This window comes from Gopherus evgoodei, chromosome 5, assembly GCF_007399415.2.
Source record: "Gopherus evgoodei ecotype Sinaloan lineage chromosome 5, rGopEvg1_v1.p, whole genome shotgun sequence".
In the NCBI taxonomy this organism is placed as follows: domain Eukaryota; kingdom Metazoa; phylum Chordata; order Testudines; family Testudinidae; genus Gopherus; species Gopherus evgoodei.
The window spans coordinates 2,513,099-2,536,391 of NC_044326.1; the positions used below are offsets into that span (position 1 = coordinate 2,513,099).

The 23,293-nt window shown below is 47.3% G+C and overlaps 1 protein-coding gene across 1 annotated transcript; it reads left to right on the top strand.

Moving 5' to 3' along the window:
- Positions 1–3,481: 3,481 nt before the first annotated feature.
- LOC115651982 (ankyrin repeat domain-containing protein 53-like) lies at positions 3,482–22,531 on the top strand. The gene is made up of 5 exons (XM_030563386.1): positions 3,482–3,562; positions 8,236–8,435; positions 9,891–10,055; positions 14,461–14,581; positions 20,974–22,531. Exons 1-5 carry the CDS (start codon positions 3,482–3,484, stop codon positions 21,676–21,678), a joined length of 1,272 nt encoding a protein of 423 aa, XP_030419246.1. The 3' UTR covers positions 21,679–22,531.
- The last annotated feature ends 762 nt before the right edge of the window (positions 22,532–23,293 follow it).

A 23,293-nucleotide genomic window follows, 5' to 3' on the forward strand; every position in this document is an offset into this window, starting at 1 on the left:
TGAGGGGTTTGGGGTGCAGGATGGGGATCGGGGCTGGGGCAGAGAGTTGGGGTGCAGGGGGGGCTGAGAGCTCCAGCTAGGGGTTCAGGCTCTGGGGTGGGGCTGGGGATGAGGGGTTTGGGGTGCAGGATGGGGATCGGGGCTGGGGCAGAGGGTTGCGACCCAAGGGGGGGTGAGGGCTCCAGCTAGGGGTGCAGGCTCTTGGCTGGGGCTGGGGATGAGGGGTTTGGGGTGCAGGATGGGGATCGGGGCTGGGGCAGAGGGTTGGGGTGCAGGAGGGGCTGAGAGCTCCAGCTAGGGGTTCAGGCTCTGGGGTGGGGCTGGGGATGAGGGGTTTGGGGTGCAGGATGGGGATCGGGGCTGGGGCAGAGGGTTGGGGTGCAGGAGGGGCTGAGAGCTCCAGCTAGGGGTGCAGGCTCTTGGGTGGGGCTGGGGATGAGGGGTTTGGGGTGCAGGATGGGGATCGGGGCTGGGGCAGAGGGTTGGGGTGCAGGAGGGTCTGAGAGCTCCAGCTAGGGGTGCAAGCTCTTGGGTGGGGCTGGGGATGAGGGGTTTGGGGTGCAGGATGGGGATCGAGGCTGGGGCAGAGGGTTGGGGTGCAGGAGGGGCTGAGCTCTCCAGCTAGGGTTGCAGGCTCTGGGGTGGGGCTGGGGATGTAGGGTTTGGGATGCAGGAGGGGGCTGGGGCTAGGGCTGGGGCGGGGGAGGGGGTTGGGCACCAGAAAGGGTGCAGGGATCTCCCTCCGGCTCCTAGGCACAGGGGCAGCCACATGGCTCTGCATGCTGCCCATGCCATCAGGCACCGCCCCCTCAGCTGCCATTGGCTGTGGTTCCTGGCCAATGGGAGCAGCGGACTGAGCTGGGGGCAGGGGTAGTGTGTAGAGCCCCCATGGCTGCCCCTGTACCTAGGAGCCGGAGGGAGATGCCGGCAGCTTCCCGGGAGCCACGCGGAGCTGGGTAGGGAGCCTTGGGGCGTTCCGGTCGAAAACCGGACATCTGGCTACCGGTGGGCTTGGGGTGGGGCATTGGGGGAGGCTTTGGGGTTGGGGGGTCGAGAGTAGGGGGTTGAGGGCAGCGAGGGGTGTGTGTGTTTGGGGGTGTGAGTTGGAAATGGAGTGGCTGGAGGGTTGGGGTTTGTGTATCTGGGAATCAGGGTAGCTGCTGGATTGGGGGTGTGAGTTCGGGAGGCGGCTGAGGGATTTGGGGGCCATGAGTAGGGAGTTAAAGTCAGCTTGGGTTGTGGATGTGGGAGTTGGGGTGGGGACGACTGGGTGTGTTGGGGATGGGGGTAGGTGGGGGTTGGGTAGTGGCTTTGTGTTTAGGGGTGTGATGTGGGGATGGGGTGACTGGAGGATTGGATGTTGGGGATAGGGGTGGCTGAGGGGTTGGGTCGCACTGGAGATGTGGGCGGTTGGGGTATGATCTGGGGCAGTTCCTGGGGGTGTGAGTTGAGTAGTGGCTGTGGGTTTGGGGGTGTGAGCTGGGGATGAGGTGGCTGGGGGTCTGAGCTGGGGGGCGGCTGTAGGTCTGGGGGTGTGAGTTGGGGATGGGGTGGCTGGGGGTGTGAGCTGGGGAGTGGCTGTAGGTCTGGGGGTGTGAGTTGGGGATGGGGTGGCTGGGGGTATGAGATGGAGGGCTGGGGGTTTTGGGGTGTGGATTGGGGATTGAGTGGCTGGGGGTCTGAGCTGGGGGGCGGCTGTGGGTTTGGGGGGGTGAGTTGGGGATGGGGTGGCTGGGCGTGTGGGCTGGGGGGCTGGGGGTTTTGAAGTGTGGGTTGGGGATGGGGTGGCTGGAGGTCTGAGCTGGGGAGTGGCTGTGGGTTTGGGGGGATGAGCTGGGGATGGGAGTGGTTGGGGGTTGTGTTTGGGACGGCAGTGGATGGGGGGGTTGGTTGAGGAGCTGGGGAACAGGCACTATGAGGAAGCTGGAGATTTGAGTGAGTCGGGGGAGTTGATGAGTCACTGGGGTAGTTCTGGGTCTGAGATATGCGGATTAGCCTGTGGGTGGGTCTGGGGACTGTGATTGTGTAAGTGTGTCCGTGGGGTTGTGTGCTTACATATCACATAGCTCACAAATAAAGTTTCCCCTCCGCCCACTTCCCAAAGATAACCATTCCTGCTGTGAGATATTTCACCCTCTCTGCTTCCGGTGTTGTGGGGTCAGCAGACACCAAACCACCATATTTTCTCATGTCATTATTTATATTGCGCTCACACCTCAAGTGTGTCTGGCCCCTTTGCGCTAGGTGCTGTATAGCGAGCAAACGACAGGTCTGCACCAAGGAGCTTAAAACCTAAAAGACAAGACTCAAAAGACGGGTCAACAAAGCCAGCTCCTGTGCAGCTTCAGCCATTCAGCCATGCTGTGTGAGATAACAATGTACCTTTCATCGCTCTTCAGACCACACAGGTGTGCAGCAGGGAGAGACCTCAATGCAGAGCCCCATAGATATCTATGTGGGGTTTCCAATCAATACAATAGTCTTCCCTTCCTGTCCCAAATTGTGTAGTGTTGCTGTGCACTGTTAGTTCAGCTGCTGCCTTTCAGAGATGGCTGCATTTCCCCCTTCCACTGCCTCCCCCGCCCTCTCCAGATAAAAGGTCCTCTCAGGGGAAAGGGGCCAAGTGAAAGCACATTATCATCTCCCCTTTAGCCCCCTGGAAGAGGCCCCCAAAAGTTAATACATGGAATCATAGAAGATGGGGTTGGAAGGGACTTCAGGAGGTATCTAGTCCAACCCCCTGCTCAAAGCAGGACCAACCCCAACTAAATCATCCCAGCCAGGGCTTCGTCAAGCCTGACCTTAAAAACCTCTAAGGAAGGAGATTCCACCATCTCCCTAGGGAACCCATTCCAGTGCTTCACCACCCTCCTAGTGAAATAGTGTTTCCTAATTCCAACCTAAACCTCCCCCACTGCAACTTGAAACCATTGCTCCTTGTTCAGCCCCAAGCCATTTTCCCCCAGGGTCTCTGGAAGCTGTGGCAATCAGAGGGTGAATCCCAAGTAACTGGAGAATGGCTGGAAGCCAGAGCTATGGTTTTTCACTTGGGAGGAGACAACGTGCCCCTCCACTTAGTTAATTTTAAAAATTATTGATTTCTAGTCACTTGGCACCTTTTTAAATTCAATTTAACTTGACGCCAGGCACTTTGAGGTTAGAAGAAAACCTCTGTTGCTTTGTGTGCATCTGATATGGAGGATAGCTGACCTTGCTGGCCAAAGGAACTGGAGGGCTGAAACCAGCTTGTGTGGAGATTAACATGGAACATATAAGGGATGTTGAGCTGCCCCTACTCATTAAACCAGGCTGCAGCATCGTCCCCGCTTAGCTCAGTGAGCACAATTCTAAACCTTGCGCAGAAGTGAAGACGATGATGGGACAGACAGAGTGATGTGTCTGTGTGTCTGGCTTCTTGTTTAGAGGCACTCCCAAATCGGCCAGAGTCTGTAAGAAGTTGTATGGAGGAAAGTATGAGCATATGGCAGCCACCGTGGGAAACCTGCACTGGCTCCAGGAATGTCTGCAGAAAGCTGAGTCGCCCAACCAAGCCGATATCAATGTAAATCCCATTTGTTAAGTGAACGTAAGGCTGGTGAAAGATGCCAGCCTGTTTGATAACTGGGGAGAAGGGAGTTCAGGCTCCTCTGGCCCATTCAATCCTTGATTTCTCTGCCAACAGTGACAACATGGGGCCCATTGTGATGGACAATTGTGATGCTGGTTTTGTGAGCTGGACACTTGTCTCTTAGCAACTGCTCTGAGACCCAAACTCACTGCAGTGTGGCACAGGGGACTGAGCAGGGGAAGGGGAGCCAGAAACTCCTGAGTTCTATTTCCCCATTAATATTCTTTGTGATCCTGGGCCAAACATTTGCCTTCTTTGTGTCTCTCAGTTCCTCCATCTGTAGAACTGGAATAATGCTTACCTACCCCACAGAGCTGTCGCAATTAATGTTTGCACAGCACTTGAAGATATAACTAAAAAAGGTAGTTATAATCCAGTGATCTCAACTCCCCTTATAAAGATTAGAATAATTATCCACATATTACAGATGGGGAAACTGAGGCACAATCAGGTGAAGTATCTTGCCCAAGTGAGTGCAGTAAGTCAGTAGCAGAGCTGGGATGAGAACCCAGATCACCTGATTCCACAGCCTGTGAGCAAGCTCTCTCACTGTTCTTACAAGCCCACCAGACACACTTCAAAAGAGAGCTTTCAGCTTTGAACTAGCAACCTAGAGGCAAAAGGTTCTGTGTACTAATCCTTTGAATCAATGGTTTTTCACTTGTGCTCTGCAGAGAGTTGGCTGCTCACTGGGGCTCTGATCTAGCAAAGCATTCCCATTGAAGCCCCTTGCTTCCAGCGGCTAATTTTCTTTAAAACAGCTAAAAATGCATAAATCCTTCATTCTTCCAGGTGAACAACTGATCTGTGGCTGCCAACGGGATGTTATGGGCTCCAGTAGGAGAGGAGGTGGTCTGTACAGCTCTGAGTGAGAGGGGCGGTGTTCCCAAGATAGTCTCTGTTAAGATTTGATCTGTCCTTTAAGACGCTCGCTGTGAGCCATGCAAGCCTCAGTCCCATCTTTTGTCCTGCTTCCGATTACATCAAGGAACTGTTATCTAATGGGAATTTATTCTGTGGCATCTGGGCACTCAGCACCTCTGAAAAATCAGGCTAGCTGTTTAGGGCCAGATTTTTAAAGATATTTAGGCACCTCCAGATGCAGATGGGTGCTGCATGGGATTTTCAAAAGCTCCTAGTTGCCTCACGCCCATGAGACTTAGTTTCAGAGTTACTCTGTATCTGCAAAAACAACAGGAGTCCTTGTGGCACCTTAGAGACTAACAAATATATATGCTCAAATAAATGTGTTAGTCTCTAAGGTGCCGCAAGTACTCCTGTTCTTTTAGTGAGACTTAAGTGTCTCGGTGCTTTTGAAAATCCTACCATGCACCTCTGAAAGGCATCTAAATACTTTTAAAAATCTGTCCTTTTGTTTCCAGTGGTAGACACCCAAGTTTGAAAATTGTATTCCCCCAGCTGAACCCTGCCATACCTGCTCAGAAATTCCCTATATGTGCAGATGAATTTTTTTCTATGTTTACACACTCAGCATGTCACAGAGTAGGGAAGTAATAGACTCTTCTATCCAGCTGAAGTGAGGTGACCAGCTCACAGAATGCTGCATTCAGCTCTGGGATCTTTATTGCCAGAAAAAATGTTATGTAAATTGGAGGGAATTAAGAGAAAAAGCAACCTAAATGATTAAGGGGCTAGATGGATTGAGGAAATGTAAATAACTGACTCTGCATAGCTAAGAGACAACTCAGATGGGAACATAACTGTGTGTCTATCTTTGAAGGGTGTAATTGCCAAAGAAGCAGAGGAATTGTTTGGGTAACGCAGGGGCTATAAATAGGAGAAATGGAACGGCACTGAGAAAGTCAGCCTAAATTCACGCATCAGGGAGGACTTCCTGACAGTCAAACCTGGAGCCATTGAATTAAATCTCCCAAGAGAAGCCCCAGCACTTGAGACATAAACCAGAGACCGTCAATTATTTTTTTGTCAAGGCTCAAATTTCGTGGTCAAAAGGTGTAGTCAAGGTCCAGACTCCAGAGCAGATAATATTTTAAAACTAACAATAATGATAATAATAAGTAAATAAAAGATTTTGGGGCTCATTCAAAAGCATCTGATGGTCCGGATTTGGCCATGGTCCACCTGTTAACTACCCCTGCTCTAGACACTAGATTAGATGAGAAATACTAGCAAATAAACCGTAAGGAACCATCCAGCACTGTCCAGGTTGCAGTGAGGTTAACATGGATTTCAATGGGATATGTGCTTGAAAACCAATGGCACGATACTGCCCCTCAAGATGGACAATAGGCGTTACTAGTTGGGGTTTTCCATATGTAAGTGCTGTGGTCTTTTTGCCCACAGGACAATGGAACCTCCTTGCCGTGGGAAGCATTCTTCCTGCCGTGCTCCTGCCTGCAAAGGAGAACGTAACTACGGAGTTCTAGTCTTCATGGCAGTCACAATGAATTAGCCAGAAAGATTCTCTGGTTTGTTTCATGCATGGCTTGTTTGCAGTGTGCAATTCAGACACTGCACGTGTAGCAATGGGTCTAGCTGGGGCCTGATCGAAAGCCCATTGAAGTCACTGGAAAGCTTTGCATTGACTTCAGCGGGCTTTGGAACAGGCCCCGAGTGCGTGATGTAATTTCATTGAGAGACATGGTAAGTGAGTGTGACTCTTCGAAGCCAAACGCTTGGAGCTTGATCTCCAGATCACAGGCTTGCTTACGAATGAGCCCCACCGACAGCACTGCTGAACGGGAGCTGGGACTTAGCAGCTTTTCTGATCCACTCTCGTGCAGAATAAATGCAGTGATTTAGCTGAGAGCACAGTCCTATTAAGTGCTTCCTCCTTTGCCACCAAATGTTCCCACTGTGAAAATTAGGGCTTTCACCGCACCGATGCAATGGTGACATTATCGCGGGAATCAACTGCACTCAGCCCAAGGCTGTATTTGTCCTGAGCGTCTGGTGACAAATAAAACAATTCAGCTTCGCTCTTGGGATCTTTGCTTGTCAGCAGAAACCAGACAAAACAATATGACTGCTTCATGAAAGGGCCTGATCCTGCCAAGTGCTTCCTGTGAGATGCCGAGTGTCCTCAACTTCCCTTGACTTGGGCAAAAGGTGTTCAGCACCATACAGGATTGGGCCCTATTGTGAGAGGACAGATGTAGCCCCTGTTTCCGCTGAAGATATTGGAAAGATTCCAACTGACTTCGGAAGATCAGGATCACGCCCTTAATGATAATGCTCAAGAATCAATAACCATTCCCTGGCCTAACTGGCTGAATGTAAAACTTTTTAAAAGACGCTGTTAGGGTAGGATCTGATCCTGAGAAATGCTAGGCACCTGTAATCCCCATTGAAATAAATGAGAATTGCAGGGCTCAGCTCCACTCAGGACCAGACCCTTCGGTCCCCGATCCTGCAACTGGATCCACACAGACAGATCTCTGCACCTGTATGATGCCCAAGTGGGGATCCGCGTGAGTGTCCTGTTCTCCTCGACACAGGCCTGGCTGCAAAATTGGGACATTCGCTTGTGGTGACACAAATGAGTGGGAGTGGGTGGATTTAAAATCCCTGTGGAGAATAGAAATGTTTCAGGAAACAAAAAATATAGTGAGGGGGTATTTAAACATTTCCCTGCAGTGTGTCCTGCAAGTAAAGGAATAGGCAGTGAAGTGAAATTGACTGGACACAAGTAGAACTGATGGATCTACTTGCACTGGCGCAGAAAGATGAAAAGTAAATCTGGATTTGCATTTTGTCACTCTTTCTGGCTCAGTAAGCTAAGGTATTTAAAGTAACACCTGAAAAGACAGGCATCCTAAATAATAGAGATTCACGTTGAGTATCTACCCTTAATCCTTTAGTAAACTGACATCTCTTCTTAATGTGTGTTTTCTCCATGCACCTGCTCCCCAAACTTGGCAACATTTCTGGGTGCTTCAAAAACAAGAGGAAATTTGGGTATTTTTAGGACTATTTTTGTAAACTACTGATTTCTAAGGTTAATGTCACACCTGTAACGAAATAATGCCTCTATACATGTCATTGTGTAACACGTGGGCCTAGTACATGTGAGCATCACGCCCTCTAGTGGTTGTCCTGAGTAATTATAATAACCTTCTACATCTTCACAATTAGAAGCAGTCGGGTGCAGGTGATAAAGATGTGTGTGTCAGTGTTGATGGTGGCCACTGAAAAGTATAAAGACACACACACACACACACACACACATATATCTAATATGTCAATAAAACATTGGGGTACAGACACTTGTTACATTTCAGATATCATTTCTGTTGTAACCCTCCATTCTCAATTACTTCCAACCACTGGTCCTCAAAATAAATAAATAAAAAACATACACCACCACACCAAGAAGGTAGGAAAATATTATTAGCCCCATTTTACAGAGGGATAAACTGAGGCACAGAAAGACAGTGTGACTCTCCCAACATCACAGAAGGAGTTACTGTCAGAGCCAAAATTAGAATCCAGGAGGAGCTTTTGTGGTCAGAACACTAGCCCCCACTTCTCTGGTATGAAAAGCATCCCCGTTAGAGTGGATTAGTTAGAGTACAAGTCTGACAAGAAACATTTAGAATTGTCCTTTGCCGCCTCCTCCCTGCTAGGGCTTCTCAGCCATCCATCTAGCAGCTCTACACGGCCGGCTGGAGTGTCTGAAACTGGTAGTCGAAAAGTTTGAGGTTGATGTGAACTTGGCCAGTCTGACAGGATGGACACCCATTCACCTGGTGATGAACAAGGAGAGTGGCCCCAGGGCACTGGAGTGTTTGCAGTACCTCATTGGAAAGGGGGCAGACATCAATATGTGAGTGATGGCTTGAGACTCCATAACTTTTTACCTCATCTGAATGGAGTTTTCCCTTTTAATTTGTGTGGCTTTAATGCCCTTTAAAGATGCTGGCTTGGCAGCCCTGGAGGCTGAAGTCCTGTGTTGATTCTCAGAATAGGTACAGCACAGGAAGTTGTAGTGTACATTTTCAGCACTCCATCATAAGCTACCTGAATCCTGACCTGAAGAGAGGAGCGAAAAGTTGAGTCTCCATAATTCATAGATTCATAGACTCTAGGACTGGAAGGGACCTCGAGAGGTCATCGAGTCCAGTCCCCTGCCCTCATGGCAGGAGCAAATACTGTCTAGACCATCTCTAAAAGACATTTATCTAACCTACTCTTAAATATCTCCAGAGATGGAGATTCCACAACTTCCCTAGACAATCTATTCCAGTGTTTAACTACCCTGACAGTTAGGAACTTTTTCCTAATGTCCAACCTAAATCTCCCTTGCTGCAGTTTAAGCCCATTGCTTCTTGTTCTATCATTGGAGGCTAAGGTAAACAATTTTTCTCCCTCCTCCTGATGACACCCTTTTAGATACCTGAAAACTGCTATCATGTCCCCTCTCAGTCTTCTCTTTTCCAAACTAAACAAACCCAATTCCTTCAGCCTTCCTTCATAGGTCATGTTCTCAAGACCTTTAATCATTCTTGTTGCTCTTCTCTGGACCCTCTCCAATTTCTCCACATCTTTCTTGAAATGCGGTGCCCAGAACTGGACACAATACTCCAGTTGAGGCCTAACCAGCGCAGAGTAAAGCGGAAGAATAACTTCTCGTGTCTTGTTTACAACACACCTGTTAATGCATCCCAGAATCACGTTTGCTTTTTTTGCAACAGTATCACATTCATTCTTCCTTTGCTCTCTCTGCTGCATCTGCCACTGAGGAGGCCTATTTGGATGGGGATTTCTATCAGCTAGGAACATTCAGTCACTTCCCATCCCATGCAGGCCACCCAAAAAGTGATTTCCAGTCACTAGCAATGTGACCCGCATTAAAACCAGAGCCTTTGTGTGAAAGGCACTCTGCCTCATTACCAAAGTCCTGAGCCAGCCATCCACCTGGTCTGAGCTGAGACTTGGAGTCACAAACTTGAAAGAGTTTGATTATAATTAGAAGAGATTCACCTGCAGGCCTGGCCAAAATTCTCCCTATCCAAACTCTGTTAAAAAAAATAAAGGGCTTGAAATAAAGCCCACTACTGGGGACCTTGAAATCTAGGCCAAGCAAAGCTCCAGAAACCAGCAGAACACAATCCTATAGTGGCGGGGGATGGACTGGAGGGGACCTGTAGTTGTATTTCATCTCCGACCACCATAACTGGTTTGTTCTGTAATGCCACATGAAAGGAGATGCTCTCTGAAGAACTCAGGGGCAGTCTCTCGGAAATTGGGACTAAATTCGGAATGACCGTCTGTTTTTCAGTCAGAACCAGGGCGGAACGTCGCCACTTCACAAGGCAGCCAGTGAAGGACGCCTCAACTGCATCATTGAACTGGTCAAGGCTGGAGCTGATGTCCATGCCAAGGACGCAGAGGGGCAGCAGCCCATTGACCTCTGCAGGATATGGGCCCACAGGAGCTGTGCTAGGTGAGTGCTGCACACCAAATGATGGCTGATTCAGTTTCCAGCTACAATACTGGTTAATAGAATCATGAAATAGCAGGGTTGGAAGAGACCTCAGGTCATTTAGTTCAACCCCCGTGCTCAAAGCAGGACCAACTCCATAAGAATGTACATAAGAACATAAGAACGGCCAGACTGGGTCAGACCAAAGGTCCATCTAGCCCAGTATCTGTCTACCGACAATGGCCAATGCCAGGTGCCCCAGAGGGAGTGAACCTAACAGGCAAGTGATCTCTCTCCTACCATCCATCACCACCCTCTGACAAACAGAGGCTAGGGACACCATTCCTTACCCATCCTGGCTAATAGCCATTAATGGACTTAACCTCCATGAATTTATCCAGTTCTCTTTTAAACCGCGTTATAGTCCCAGCCTTCACAACCTCCTTAGGTAAGGAGTTCCACAAGTTGACTGTGTGCTGTGTGAAGAAGAACTTCCTTTTATTTGTTTAAACCTGCTGCCTATTAATTTCATTTGGTGACCCCTAGTTCTTGTATTATGGGAATAAGTAAATAACTTTTCCTTATTCACTTTCTCCACATCACTCATGATTTTATAGACCTCTATCATATCCCCCCTTAGTCTCTTTTCCAAGCTGAAGAGTCCTAGCCTCTTTAATCTCTCCTCATATGGGACCCGTTCCAAACCCTTAATCATTTTAGTTGCCCTTCTCTGAACCGTTTCGAATGCCAGTATACCTTTTTTGAGATGAGGAGACCAGTCCAACTAAATCACTCAAGGTGGGCCTGAAAAGCCTTAAAAAAACAGCTAAGGCACAACCAGCTGTGGGTGTAATGACATGAACTGATAACCAACAGTGGGAAAATAAACACATTTGTAGTACATACTTTAAACGTGGGAGAACCTGCGGGAGGTGACAGTGGAGAAAAAACACTGGCTACAGCCCCACCGAGGCCACATCTACCCTAAAAAATGTACTCAAGATAGTTAAACCAAGACTGACCGTGAAGGGCTACAAAGGGATCTCAGTAAACTAGGTGACTGGGCAACAAAATGGCAGGTAAAATTGAGTGTTGATAAGTGCAAAGTAACGCACATTGGAAAGAATAACCCCAACTGTACCTTCAAAATGATGGGGTCTAAATTAGCTGTTACCACTTAAGAAATAGATCTTGGAATCCCTGTGGATAGTTCTTTGGAAACATCCAATGTGCAGCAGCAGTCAAAAAAATGAACAGAATGTTAGGCACCATTCAGAAAGGGATAGATAATCAAACCAAAAATATCATAATGCCACTGTGTAAATCCATGGTACTTTGAATATTGCATGCAGTTCTGATTGCTCCATCTCCAAAAGGATATATTTGAATTATACAGAGAAGGGCAACAAAAATGATTAGGGGTATGGAACAGCTTCCGTATGAGGTGAGATTCAAAAGACTGGGACCGTTCATTTTAGAAGAGAGATGACTAAAGGGGGATATGATAAAGGTCTACAAAATCATGAATGGTGTGGGGAAAGTTTTATTTACCCCTTCACATAGCACGAGAACTAGGGATCATCCAATGAAATTAACAGGCAGCAGGATTAAGACAAACAGAAAGAACTATTTCTTCACACAATGCGCCATTAACCTGTGGAACTCATTGCCAGGGGATGCTGTGAAGGCCAAAAGTATAACTGGGTTCAAATATAAATTAGATAAATTCATGGAGGATAGTCCATCAACGTCTATTAGCCAAGATGGTCACGGATGCAACCCTATGCCCTGAGTGTCCCTAAACCTCTGACTGTCAGATGCTGGGACTGGATGGATGGATCACTCAATAACCACCCTGTTCTGTTCGTTCCCTATGACGCATCTGGCACTAGCCACTATCAGAAGACAGGATACTGGGCTAGATAAACCTTTGATCTGTCCCACTATGACCATTCTTACGGCCTCTAAAAACAGGAGGTTGCCTGATAAGGATGGACAGGTTCCTTTGTAATTAAGCCTTGCAAGACCCTTGTGCCATAGGGTAGTATTGGATTAAGAGATTTTAAGGCCAGAAGGGATCATTCTGATCATCTAGTCTGACCTGTACAATGCAGGCTAGAGACTGCCACACAGTGGTTCCTTCATCTAGCTCATAAACTGTGGTGGAGCTATAGCACATCTTTTCAAAATAAAACCAGCCTTGATGTAAACACAGCAAGTAATGGACAGTGGACTATGTCCCTAGGTAAACTGTTCCAATGGTTTCTTACCCTCGCTGTTAAAAATCAGTCTGTCTGTCTCGCTTCAGCCATTGAGCATATTATGACATTTTCGACTAGATTAAAGGGCAGTCTGGCTTCAGGATAATGTTACTGCTGTAACAGTGGGACTAGGAAATGCTACCAAATGCATTTGATCTAAGCCCCCCTACAAGAAAATCCATGAGAGAGAAATATCCTTTTTTGAAACCAGACAAGGGGCAAATCTTCTTTGCTTTACCCAAAGGAGACACTCCAATGACTTCAGTGGGACTATGCCTTCGGGTAGGGCAGGCAGGGCTGGTCCTGTTCTAACAGCTTTGGGGTTTAGGGGGTTAGATTTGTTTGTGGTATTAAACCTCCACAGATGAAATAACTTAAAAACCAAAACAAACCACCCGAAGCCTTAAGTTCCAAGTACTCTGCCTTTCTCATCCAGCACTGTATTGCTGGTCATAGGATCATAGGACTGGAGGGGACTTCGAGAGGTCACCTACTCCAGTCGCCTGCACTCATGGCAGGACTAAGGATTATCTAGACCAGGGGTGGCAAACACGCAGCCCGTGGAGTTATTTACTGTGGCCCACCAAGCTTCCCACACCCCCTCCACCCCCACAAGTTATTTCCTGCAGCCGCCAAGCGGGCCCCACTGAAGGGGTGGAGTGGGGGACGGGACGGGGCAGCAGGGTGGGGTGGTCTGTGATACGGCTCTCGAGCCAATGCACTAGTTCTCATGTGGCCCTCGTGGTCGTTTTGAGTTTGAGATCCTGATCTAGGTCATCCCTGACAGGGGTTTGTCCAACCTGCTCCTAAAAATGCCCAGTGACGGAGAATCCACAACCTCCCTGGGCAATTTATTCCAGTGCTTAACCAGACAGCTAGGAAGTTTTTCCTAATGTCCAACCTAAACCTTCCTTGCTGCAATTTAAGCCCATTGCTTCCTGTCCTCTCCTCAGAGATTATCAAGAACAAATTTTCACCCTCCTCCATGTAACAACCTTTTATATACTTGAAAACCATTATCATGTCCTCTCTCAGTTGTCTCTTCTCCAGACTAAACAAACCCAATTTTTTCAATCTTCCCTCCTAGCTCATGTTTTCTAGACCTTTACGCATTTTTGCTGCTCTTCTCTGGACTTTTTCCAATTTGTCCATAGCTTTCCTGAAATGTGGCGCCCAGAACTGGACACAATACTCCAGCTGAGGCCGCATCAGCGCGGAGCAGAGTGGAAGAATTTCTACTTGTGTCTTGCTTACAATACTCCTGCTAATACAGCCCAGAATGATGTTTGCTTTTTTTTTTACAATAGTGTTACACTGTTGACTCACATTTAGCTTGTGATTCACTATGACCCCCAGATCCCTTTCCGCAGGACTCCTTCCTAGGCAGTCATTGCCCAGTTTGTATGTGTGCAACTGATTGTTCCTGCCTAAGTGGAGGACTTTGCATTTGTCCTTATTGAATTTCATCCTGTTTACTTCAGACCATTTCTCCAGTTTGTCCAGATCATTTTGAATTTTAATTCTCTCCTCCAAAGCACTTGCAACCCCTCCCAGCTTGATATCATCTGCCAACTTTACAAGTGTATTCTCTATGCCATTATCTAAATCATTGATGAAGGTATTGAACAGAACCGGATCCAGGACTGATCCCTGTGGGACCCCACTTGATATGCCCTTCCAGCATGACTGTGAATCACTGATAACTACTCTCTGTGAAGGGCTTTCCAATCAGTTATGCACCCACTTATAGTGGCTCCATCTATGTTATATTTCTCTGGTTTGTTTATGAGAAGGTCATGTGAGACAATAGCAAAAGCCTTACTAAAGGGAAGATATACCACATCTACCATTTTCCCCCATCCACAAGGCTTGTTACCCTGTCAAAAAAAGCTATCAGGTTGGTTTGACGTGATTAATTCTTGACAAACCCATGCTGACTGTTACTTATCACCTTATTTTAGAGTAGCAGCCGTGTTAGTCTGTAACCACAAAAAAAAACAGGAGTATTTGTGGCACCTTAGAGACTAACAAATTTATGCTCAAATAAGTACTCCTGTTCTTATCACCTTATTGTCTTCTAGGTATCTGCAAACTGATTGCTTAATTATTTGCTCCATTAGCTGTCTGGGTTCTGAAGTTAAGCTGACTGGTCTGTAATTCTCCAGGTACCTGAGTGATGCCATGTGGAAAATAGACAAGCGCAATTTTGCACGTGAAATGCAGAAGCTGAACCAAATCAAAAGTAAATGTCAGCGCTCTGAACAAAACTTCTGGAAGCTAGAGAAGGTAAGATCACCACAGCTTTAGCACCGGCAGAGCCAGAGCCTCTCCTGACCATTTTTGGTTTCTAATTAAAATAAAAGGTCTTTTGCTGGCCTTGTTGCCAACTAGCAACCTAAAAGGTAGTTGGGGCGGAAAAGACTATTAATGCCCAGCTAGTTCAGCCCCTCAGCAGCACTGGTCCCTGTGAGAACTTCTCCAGCGCTCCAGGTGTTAAAGCACTCAACTGTGAGGGCGCTACCCCTTGGCACTCTGTGCCCCAACCCACTGAACCTGAGGGCAAGTCTGCACTACAAAATGAATCCCTCTCAGTTATGTCAGTGTACAGCCACCACAGTAATTAAGTTCCTTTTGCACGGCCACGCTACACTCCTGGTGTCGACAGTGCGCATCCTCACCAGAAGCACCTGCACCCATGGAACTCAGTGTGGGGCATTGTGGGACGGCTTCCGAAAGGCAGCAGCAGTTGACATGAGCAACCCAGTGTCCACACTGACACTGCGTTGACATAACCACATTGACCTAAGCGCTCCACCTCTCGCGGTGTAGTGAGCGAGTTAAATCAGTGGGAGCGACATTTTAGTGTAGTCGCTTCCAGAGTTAGGTCCACGTGTAAGCTGCCGTATGTCGACCTAACAGTGTAGCGTAGACAAGGCCTAAGCTGGAAGAGACTTCTTAGGTCACCGCCAGGGTAGGCTGGTTCCCTGTTTTACCATGTCCATTTCTAAATGTGCTTCCTGCCCTTCTGCTGCCTAACAAATCTCGTTGTCTGGAACCCTTTCCTGATCTCCTCATTTTACCCATTCATTACTGGACTAATTCTTCCCCCTTTTTCATTACACACTCCAAAGACTCACAAAACCAGCATTGCCTGCTCCCCCCTGAATCTTGTGCCCGAGGGCCAGAAGGAGCATGAGAGCTGTGCAGATATGCTTGTCCCGGTGTTCATATGTAGCTGAGGCTGCATCTCCCTGCAAGCTCGGGGCATGTTCTCCCTGCTAGCACTAGTAGAATACCAGTGTAGCCATGGGAGCGTGTGTAGTGGCAGTGGAGGCACAGCTTAGCTGTGGTCAGTGCCCCCAGGTGGGATCATACTCAGCACGGCTGAGCTGCACTTCCACTGCCGCTGCTCGTGCCATGCTGCTGTTTACTCGTGCGAGCTTGATGAGAGCTAGCAGGAGTGTGTGCACACGAGCAGGGCTCACACCCCTCGCCCGGCGGGTAGAATTCTCCTGAGACCAGGTGGCACACACTGCCTCAGGAGGGAGGATGTAGCTTGCTTCATTCAGCCAGGATGCCTCAGTGCCCATTAAGCAGAAGCACACACCGACTCCGTCCTAGCCATTAGCCCAGCACTCCTTGACCCCTAGGGTATCAGCAATAATGCAAGAATGGGATGAGCCACTGTGTGCCACTAGCCAAACCCACCCTAGAACAGCCAACAGCTATTTCCAAACACAGATCTGGTTTCTGTCCATGGGCATTTTCCAATGAAAAAAACATGTAGTCAAACAATTCCCCGTCAGCTCTACATAGCATGCAGGGGAGAGCTGCACTTTGGCTGCCCCTGCTCTGTAAGAATCCATGCCAAATCAATTTGCATAGAGATGTCACCTGGCCTAGCTGAGAGTCAGATTTGAGGATGAAAGTTAGTCATGGGCTTAATTGTGTTATGAGTGACTCATGCCTCCAGGGCCACAACCCATGAGCAAAGCTGCAGCTGCTGTTTGCTGACTACAGGCTAGCCTGGTTATAGGAATATACTGTCTAAATCTGTTCAGTCAGCTTAATATCAGAGAGATCTTCTGTCAAGGAGATGCTGTGCCTGTCAGGAAGCTGATGGACTCAGTTAGCTAACAGGTCTGTTCCACCATGGCTGCAGAGGTCTGGCTAGTTTTTCTGCCGCTTCTCAGGACTGTCGTTTACTCTGTACAACACCCAGCGCAAACCATAGGTCCTCTGGTTATAGAGTCATAGATTCCAAGGCCGGAAGGGACCACTGTGGTAGCCGGACCTAGTCAGACTACTGCATAACACAGGCCAGAGAACTCCCTCAAAATAATTCCTAGAGCCGAGCTTTTTAGAAAAACATCTCATCTTGATTTAAACATCATCAGCGATAGAGGATCCACTGCAACCCCCAAATCTTTTTCAGTGTCACTGCTTCCCGGGTAATGGTCCCCTATCCTGTAAATATGGCTAACATACTTTGGTCCTAGATATATACATTTATATTTAGCTGTATGAAAAAGTGTATTGTTTGCTTGTGCCCAGTTTACTGAATTATCTAGATCGCACTAAATCAGTGATCTATCCTCTCTATTTACCACTCCCCCAATTTGTATCATCTGCAAACTTTATTAATATGAGGATTTTATGTTTTCTTCCAAGTCATTGATAATAATGTTAAATAGCTTAGGGCCAAGAACCATCCCCATGGGACCTCAGTGGATACATATCCACTCAGTGACAATTCCCCATCTACAGTTACATTTTGAGATCAGTCACTTAGCCAGTTTTTAATCCATGTAATGTGTGCCATGTTAATTTTATAGAATTATAGGTTTTTAATGAAAATGGCATGCAGTGTCAAGTCAAGGGCTTTACAGAAGTCTATTACATCAGCACTGTTACTTTTATCAACCAACTTGTAATCCCATAAAGAAAATCAAGTTAGTTAGATAGGAGCTGTATTCTATAAACCCATGCTGATTTGCATTAATTACATTACTCTCCTTGAATTCTTTATTAATCAAATCCTGTATCAGCCACTCCATTATCTTGCTCAGGATCGATGTCAGGCTGACAGGCCTAAAATTACTTGAGTCGTCCCATTTACTCTTTCTAAAAATTGGCACAACATTCATTTTCTTCCGTTCTTTCCTTGTGCTCTAATACTTATTGAAAATCAACATTAACGGTCCGGCAAGCTCATCAACCAGCTCTTTTAAAAACCTTGGATGCAAGTTATCTGGACCTGCTGATATAAAAATGTCTAGCCTGAGTAGCTTCTGTTTAATATCCTCCAGATGGAGTGGCAAGAATGTTAACATCACCATCTGATGAGACTACACAATCTGTTTTTCTTCCAAATACAGAACAGAAATATTTATTGAATGGCTTCTGCCTTTTCTGCATTATTATTGATAACTCTACCCTGTCCACCTAGTAATGGGCCAATTCCATGATCAGGATTCTTTTTGTTCCTAGTATTTTTCAAAAATGTACTTATTGTCCTTAACTCTGCTGGCCCTAGATTTCTCCTTAGTGGGGCAGCAGATCTAGTTGATGACATCAAGAAGGCAGAGGTGTTTAATGCCTGTTTTGCTTGAGTCTTCACTAAAAAGGTAAATGGTGACCAGATAATATGAACTGTGTTGACTAACAAGAGGGAAGGAACTCAAGCCAAAATAGGGAAAGAAAAGATTAAAGAATATTTAGATAAATTAGATGCATGAAAGTCAGCAGGGCCTGAAGAAGTTCATCCTAGGGTACTTAAGGAACTAACTGGAGCAATCTCAGAGTCATTAGCAATGATCTTTGAGAACTCCTGGAGAACAGATGAAGACCCAGAGAACTGGACAAGGGCAAACACAGCACTTATTTAAAGGGGGAACAAAGACTACCCAGAGGGACTGTAGACCAGTCAGTCTAACTTCAATACTTGAAGCAATGCTAAACAAATGATTAAGCAGTCATTCTGTAAGCACCTGGAGAATAATAGGGTTATAAGGAATAGCCAAAAGGAATTTGTCAAGAACAAATCATGCCAAACAACCCTAATTTCAGCAAAGAATCCTGTGGCACCTTATAGACTAACAGACGTTTTGGAGCATGAGCTTTCGTGGGTGAATACCCACTTCCTCAGATGCATGTAATGGAAATATCCAGGGGCAGGTATATATATGTGTGCTAGCAAGCAAGCTAGAGATAATGAGGTCAGTTCAATCAGGGAGGATGAGGCCCTGTTCTAGCAGTTGAGGTGTGAAAACCAAGAGAGGAGAAACTGGTTCTGTAATTGGCAAGCCATTCATTCACCTGCACATCCACCAATGTAATATACGCCATCATATGCCAGCAATGCCCCTCTGCTATGTACATCGGCCAAACTGGACAGTCTCTACGGAAAAGGATAAATGGACACAAATCAGACATTAGGAATGGCAATATACAAAAACCTGTAGGAGAGCACTTCAACCTCCCTGGCCACACTATAGCAGACCTTAAGGTGGCCATCCTGCAGCAAAAAAACTTCAGGACCAGACTTCAAAGAGAAACTGCTGAGCTTCAGTTCATCTGCAAATTTGACACCATCAGCTCAGGATTGAACAAAGACTGAATGGCTTGCCAATTACAGAACCAGTTTCTCCTCTCTTGGTTTTCACACCTCAACTGCTAGAACAGGGCCTCATCCTCCCTGATTGAACTGACCTCGTTATCTCTAGCTTGCTTGCTAGCACACATATATATACCTGCCCCTGGATATTTCCATTACATGCATCTGAGGAAGTGGGTATTCACCCACGAAAGCTCATGCTCCAAAACGTCTGTTAGTCTATAAGGTGCCACAGGATTCTTTGCTGCTTTTACAGATCCAGACTAACACGGCTACCCTCTGATACTTAACCCTAATTTCCTCCTTTGACGGGGTCACCGGCCTAGTGGATTGGAGAAGCAGTAGATGTGATACAGCTTGATTTTAGTCAGGCTTTTCACACATGATAGTCTCATATGCAAACAAGGGAACTGTGGGCTAGATGAAATTACTGTAAGGCGGACGCACAACTGGTTGAAAGACCAACTCAAAGAGCAGTTATCAATGGTTCGCTGTCACACTAGGAAGGCATATTTAGTGGTATAATTTCATTAATGACTCGGTTAATGGAGTGGAAAGTACACTTATAAAATTTGTGGATGATCCCAAGATGGGAAGGTTGCAAGCACTTTGGAGGACAAGATTAGAGTTCAAAAAGACCTTGACAAATTAGAAAACTTAACTGAAATCAACATTCTGAAATCCAGTAAACACCGTGCAAAGTACTTCATTTAGGAAGGAAAAATCAAATGCACAACTACAAACTGGGGAATAAGGGGCTAGGTGGTAGCACTGCTGGAAAGAGTCTGGGGGTTAGAGAGGATCATAAATTGAACATGAGCCAACGGTGTGATGCAGTTGCAAAAAAGGCTAATGTCATTCTAGGGGATGTTAACAGGAATGTTTTATTTGAGACACAGGAGGTAATTGTCCCGCTCTGCTCAGCACTGGTGAGGCCTCAGCTGGAGCACTTTGTCCAGTTCTGGGTGTCACGCTTGAGAAAAGATAAATTGGAGAGAGTCCAGAAAGAGCAAGAAAAATGAAAAAAGGTTTAGAAAACCTGACCAATGAGGAAAGGTTTAAAAAACTGAGCATGTTTAGTCTTGAGAAAAGACGAGTGGAAGGAATGGGGGGAACCTCGTAACAGTCGTCATGTTAAGGGCTATTATAAAGTGGATGGTGATCAATTGTCCTCCGTGTCCACTGCAAGATTATGAAGAGCTTTGATCTATAGAAGAAATAGGGGTTGTAATGTTTATATTGTCAATGGCTTTTTAATGCTTTAAGCTGTTTGAAGGACCACAACAATCAGTGCCGGCTCCAGGGTTTTTGCCGCCCCAAGTGGCAGGGGGCGGGGGAAAGCCACGGTGGCAATCAGCGGCAGCTCCACCACGCCGCTTTCTTCTTTGGCAGCATCGGTGGCAGGTCCTTCCCTCCAAGAAGGACCGAGGGACCTGCTGCCAAATTGCCACTGAAAAGCCTGATGTGCCTCCCCCTTCCCCTTGGCCGCCCCAAGCACCTGCTTGCAGAGCTGGTGCCTGAAGCCGGCCCTGACAACAATGCTAAGATCTCATCTCCTCATGGTATTTCCACCAGGCAGCCAGAGGGAAGCCCTTAGAGCAGATCCTGCTGAGATATTTGCCTACTTTCACCTGGGCTGCAGTTGACTCTTTAGACACACTACTCATTTCGCCCCCCTGCAATGCATTGCCCCTAGAGTGGAACGCAGCAGCTGCTTCCGAGCACATGCTGACACAACCCGAGTTCAGGACAGGAATTGAACACTATGCCCCCAGGAAACCATAGGGGGAATTTTTAGGTAGGCAAAATATTAACATGAGCTGGAATGTGGCCAGAACCCAAGACACTGAATTTACATTACATCTAAGGAAGAAGGCAGCTGCAGCATTACAGTGTCTTCTAGTGGCGTGTCATTCAGCACTGATTCAGAGGAAAGACCTCCCCCTACCAAATCATGTTTAGAAAACACCCGCCAGGCGTTCTGGCTTCTTAACACGTTTTAACCTAACATGGCCTGGTCTGGATGACAAATGTTCTATCTAATGACACAGGACTGACTTAGTTCTGTGTGTGTTTATTACAGAGGGAGCAGGAATTGTTGAATACAGTGGCATTTTCTAACTGGCTTAGACAGAAGCAGCAACAGCAGTTGCCTGGCTCTGCTAAAAGGATGCATTTTCCCGAGGACAGAGCGAAGCTGGATGCTGTCCCCAAGAAGGAAGTGGCTAAAGTACCTCCTGGAGAAAAAAAAATCAGCGTACAGGCCAAGCGTAGGGCTAAGGTTAAAGGGGAACCTAATTTATCTGCCACTGCTCAAGCCCCCACTACGAAATCACAGCGAGCTTGGAATGGCAGCGTCAATCCATCCTCTCCTCTGGTGACAAACATATTCCGACCTACAACAGTCCGGCTGGGCACCAACCCTGAGGCCTGTGGGGATCACGACTTCAGCTCCTTCTTGTTTCTCTCCAAGGACTCGCAGGGCCAGCCAGTGATTGAAATGGCTTACAATGGCAGACTCTCCCCCGTCCCCAGCCTGCCCTATGAAGTGATCAAGAGGAACCTGTTCCCCCATGCTCGGCCCATCAGAGTAACGATGCCGCAGGGATTTAAACCCACGCACATCTTCAATGTGAAAAGGAAGCGGCTCCCCAGCCTGGAGCACCGGTGGACGGACGAAATGGCTGTGAGCTTGCGGGAAACCCTGGACCCAGCATTCAGAGCTACGCTAAAGGCTCACCTCTCTGCAATCAACCACAGCAGCTAGAACTTCCATCTGCAAAACCAGGGCTTCATCCTGCGAGGCGCTGAGCCCACTCCAACTCCCACTGATTTCAGTGAAGAGCAGAGGGTGCTCAGCGCCTCAATGGATCAGCCCTCATACGGATACCCTCCCCCCACTTCCATGCTGCCTTTTTCTGACTCTTGGCTTTTGAATATTCAGCTTAAAATGGCTTTGACTGGCATAACCCAGCTATGTGACTACCTGAGCTGGAGCAGGTAAGGGGTCGGTATCACTAACACCTGAAGTGCCTTATGATCGTAAGAGAACTAGCCAGGAAAACGCTAGCTCAAAGATATCAGCCATTTAAACTAGGACGTGCATTAAACCTACTGCTCTTTGTGCTAAAGCCTTGTGTCCTTGCTCACCAATACAACCGAATTCCGGGTGTTTTGGGATTACTGGGCTGATGTCTCCAGAACCTCGCTTCTTCCACCAGACCAGTAACGACACCACAGCAGCACAGAACCTGATGGGGAGGACAAGCCCCCGAGTGCCAAGGATTTTCTGCCCAACAAATTCCGAGCTCTCCTACAGAGCCCAAGACCCACATGCTCTCTCTGCTTCTTGGCACCACGCTGGCAGTGGGGTATGGGCCCTGGCTAAACTTTCCCTCCCTGCTATAAAAAGATATGCTCAGACGCAGTTCACAGCAGGGGTAAAAGATCAGGCTGGATTGAACCGAAAACATGGCAGGCAAAGCCTATGCTGCCTTCCTTCGGAGTATCCATCGCACCCATGGATTAAAGAGAGCCCACGCAGACCTGGGCCCTATTTCTCTGCATTTCTTTGGCGTCATAACCTCAGGTTTCATTTTCAAACGTAGTCTCTCTAACCCTCCTGGGTGCCAGCTGTGAGCTGATGCAGCACTGCCTGCCAGAGGTGGCAAACAGTTTGAAGCAGAGCTGGCAGCTGCACCGTTTGTCTCCACACAGTATTAACTCTGAAACCTACCACTCACATCTCTGCATTGTTAATCTTAAACATATTGCAAAAACATCCAACTGAGGTGCCTAATCCAGGGGTGGTTTTTTTAATACAGTGGCAGATATTAGGGGGACAATCATAGGGACATGCTGGCCTCCGCTTTCCGCAGCTCCCATTGGCCAGGAACGGCAAACTGCAGCCACTGGGAGCTATGGGCGGCCATGCCTGTGGATGAACAATGTAAACAAACTTCTCGCGGCCCACCAGCAATTACCCTGATAGGCTGGGTGCAGCCTGCTGGCCGAGACTACCAACCCCTGATGTAGATCATCCCTGACAGGTGTTTATCTAACCTGCTGATAAAACCTGCAATGGCAGAGATTCCACAACCTCCCTGGGCAATTTATTCTAGGATGCCAAGGTGAATAAAATTCAAGCACCACTGCACCTCCCAAAATATGTTATATCAGCCCCCACCCCACAGAAGGGAGGGGGAAAGAGGGAGATCCTACAGAACTACGCTCATGACTGTCCTGGTAACTATGATGGTATAATCAGGTCCTCACACAGGGTACTTTTCAAAGGGTAGACTGGACAGTTGGGCAAACACATTAGCCAGTTCTTGGCTTATCAAAAAATTAGACAAAGAGTCCCATCTTTCCTCCACCATGTA

Coding starts and splice junctions, on each gene's coding strand:
- LOC115651982 (XM_030563386.1), top strand. CDS start 3,482: ATGGCAGCCACCGTGGGAAACCTGCACTGGCTCCAGGAATGTCTGCAG. Junction 8,436..9,890: donor AAGGGGGCAGACATCAATAT/GTGAGTGATGGC, acceptor TCTGTTTTTCAG/TCAGAACCAGGGCGGAACGT. Junction 14,582..20,973: donor ACTTCTGGAAGCTAGAGAAG/GTAAGATCACCA, acceptor GGACTGACTTAG/TTCTGTGTGTGTTTATTACA.